At 39.3% G+C, this 2,500-nt stretch overlaps 1 protein-coding gene across 3 annotated transcripts in view; it reads left to right on the top strand.

Annotated features, from left to right (window-relative positions):
* Window positions 1-2,500, top strand: part of LOC138030102 (proto-oncogene tyrosine-protein kinase receptor Ret-like) — a 428,681-nt gene that overhangs the window by 415,585 nt on the left and 10,596 nt on the right. For all 3 annotated transcript variants that reach the window (XM_068877975.1, XM_068877974.1, XM_068877973.1), the window contains 2 exons: window positions 1-72; window positions 1,374-1,392. The exon at window positions 1-72 is cut by the window's left edge and continues 33 nt beyond it. In XM_068877975.1, coding sequence (XP_068734076.1) covers window positions 1-72; window positions 1,374-1,392 — 91 coding nt within the window. The remainder of the gene's footprint in view (window positions 73-1,373; window positions 1,393-2,500) is intronic.

Below are 2,500 nucleotides of genomic sequence, written 5' to 3'. Positions count from 1 at the left end.
TCATTGTGACAGTCATATTCGCTGCAATTAATATTGGTCTTATTGCTTATATTATTTGGCTCCATAGAAGAGGTAACTACCTTTTTTGTTATCGTAAATGTAATTTTTTTTTGGTGTTTGTACTTACTGCCCGCTTTGCCTAAGGATAGGCACTGGGTTACCACGGCAACTCAGAACTGCCAATATTTGGAGTATCACCAAGCGTTCAGCCCACTAGCTTCTCTTTCCTATCTGTGTGTGAGATCTTAAAAGTCTATAGAGTTTACCATCAAAGATGTTGTGAGATGGGACTTATTGAAGAAGAGCAACACTGGTTTATTGTCCTTTTTTGAGAAGAGTTAAAAAGTGGAGGGCGTAAACTGCAGGTCGCAAGTCATTGTTTCTCCTTAGCTGAAACAACCAACTAATGCTAACATTAGGCCCAAGAACTATGGTTTACAGAATGTTTAAGCCTAAGGTTGGCATCAAAGGTTTAGGTGGCTTCAGTTATGGTAAAACTATGACCTGTAACCCTATCCTGCAACCTGCACTTCACTTCCTCCGGTAAAAAAGGAAGGACATGCAGATCTCCCTGCAAAGTTTCACGAAGTTGAATGTTTGCACAGTCTGGGTTTGAACCCAAGGTTCAGCGTTCTTTTAACCGAGCAAACTTGGGATTGGCCGCCCTGCTATTGATGCTGTTGTTCCACTTTCCTGTGTGTCTTTGGGATCCTGTTTAGTTAACTTGTGATCCTGTTCCAAGCGTAGAGATTTAGGAAAGAGAAGGAAATTAATGTTTTGTTGCCAAGAAACAGGGAAAACAATGAGAGATCGACTAGAGTGACTATAGATCTTTTTAGCTTGTACGTTTTGTTTTCCCATTTCAGACCAAGTGATATTACTCTAGGGAACAGTTTATTTCAAATGTTATCTTACGTACATGCATATGTATGCATGAATTATGAAAAAACAAAAGGAAAATTCCCTTGACCACATCACGTGGCCTGCAATGGGAAAACAAAACGTACAAGCTAAAAAGGGCAAATGTTGTTTGCAAGAACATGATCCAATAAACTCTTGGTAGGAGAGGTGTGACCTCCCTTGGAGGGTAAGGGTGCGTTGACTGGGTGTTTTTCAAAATGATCAAAAATGTCCATAGAAAATGGGCATTTACTCTTAATAATTATCTGGTTCGACAGGACAGAGTTTGTCCAGAGTATTTGTGCTTACAGTTATTAACAGGCAAGTTCGGTTCACGTTTCTTAGAAGTAAATAACTTTTAGGTCATTCAGTATAGAGTGCTCGTGCTCCTGAAGGGTTAATCGAATACGACCATACCACCGCCAGTTACCCAGTAATTTATTGACATGTTCTCTCTACCATTTGTTTTGTAGGCACTGGAAGACAGAAAAGGTAATCAAGAGCTATTTGCCTTTAGTGTCTTATATTTGCTTCTCTCACTCCCAATGGCAAATGACTCAATTTCACCAGTACATGCATGTTTCTTTCGTGAATAATTTTTCATTATTTGGAGACTACCAAGACTTGTTGCTGCGAGCGAGCAGCAACATATTCTGGATTCATGAGAAGGTAGGACGAATTCTCTTTTTCCCAGAACCCGTCATAATTAGCCAGAATGCACTGCGCCATTCACCACCTTTTAGAAGAATGCATTGTATTTGGGCAGAACACCGCGAAACACTCTGGAGATTGCTTAAGCACAAGGTCCCGTAAATATGATGTGTTGTTTCATGGAATATGTACGGGACCTCGTGCTTAAGCAATCTCCAGAGTGTTTTGCGGCGTTCTTCTCAAATGCAATGCATTCTGGTAAAAGCTGATGAATGGTGCAGTGCATGCTTGCTACTTATGATGCATTCTGGGAAAAAGTGATGAATTCAAGAATCAAATTACCGAACATCGCCTTAGTTCACAGTTCGACTACCACAAGGAAAAATACCTTTTGCATTCAATCAATCTATTCTTTATTTGATAAAGCAGGTTAAAATAACAAAAATTACAAAGTAATAGTTGCATCGGCAGCTATCAGCTGATGTGGACCATGCTGATGTGCATTACTCACTTCTATGTACCTTTGCTTTGCTTACCAATGCTACACTCTTTCTGTTGTGAGAATATCGAGACTGAAATTTGCGAATTTTAAGAATAAACCCGAGGCTGAAACAACGATATAATTGTGCGTGTTGAAAATCTGTAAATACGATAGAATTATACGTTTTTAACTTAACCATATAAAATTATTTCTTTCTCTATACGTAACTGAAACATAATTGGGTACTTTCGTTTGTATCACGTGCTTCTGTGAGAAATTCATTTTTAAAGCCGCCAAAACGGCCAAGTGTGGTCTGGCGTGACATCTTGATCTCTCTGACTGCAATGAAACGCGGTGGCGCACGTTCACAATAACGGGGATGTCATTTAAGCACAATACAAGAATTTTTTCAGCCAAAAATCGGCAGAAAAATAAGAATATAAATTCATCCTAGGCCGGAAAAACAAG

The sequence above is a fragment of the Montipora capricornis genome, chromosome 13, assembly GCF_036669925.1.
Source record: "Montipora capricornis isolate CH-2021 chromosome 13, ASM3666992v2, whole genome shotgun sequence".
In the NCBI taxonomy this organism is placed as follows: domain Eukaryota; kingdom Metazoa; phylum Cnidaria; class Anthozoa; order Scleractinia; family Acroporidae; genus Montipora; species Montipora capricornis.
Note: the sequence above shows the minus strand (reverse complement) of the source record. Positions and strands in the feature narration are given on the sequence as shown.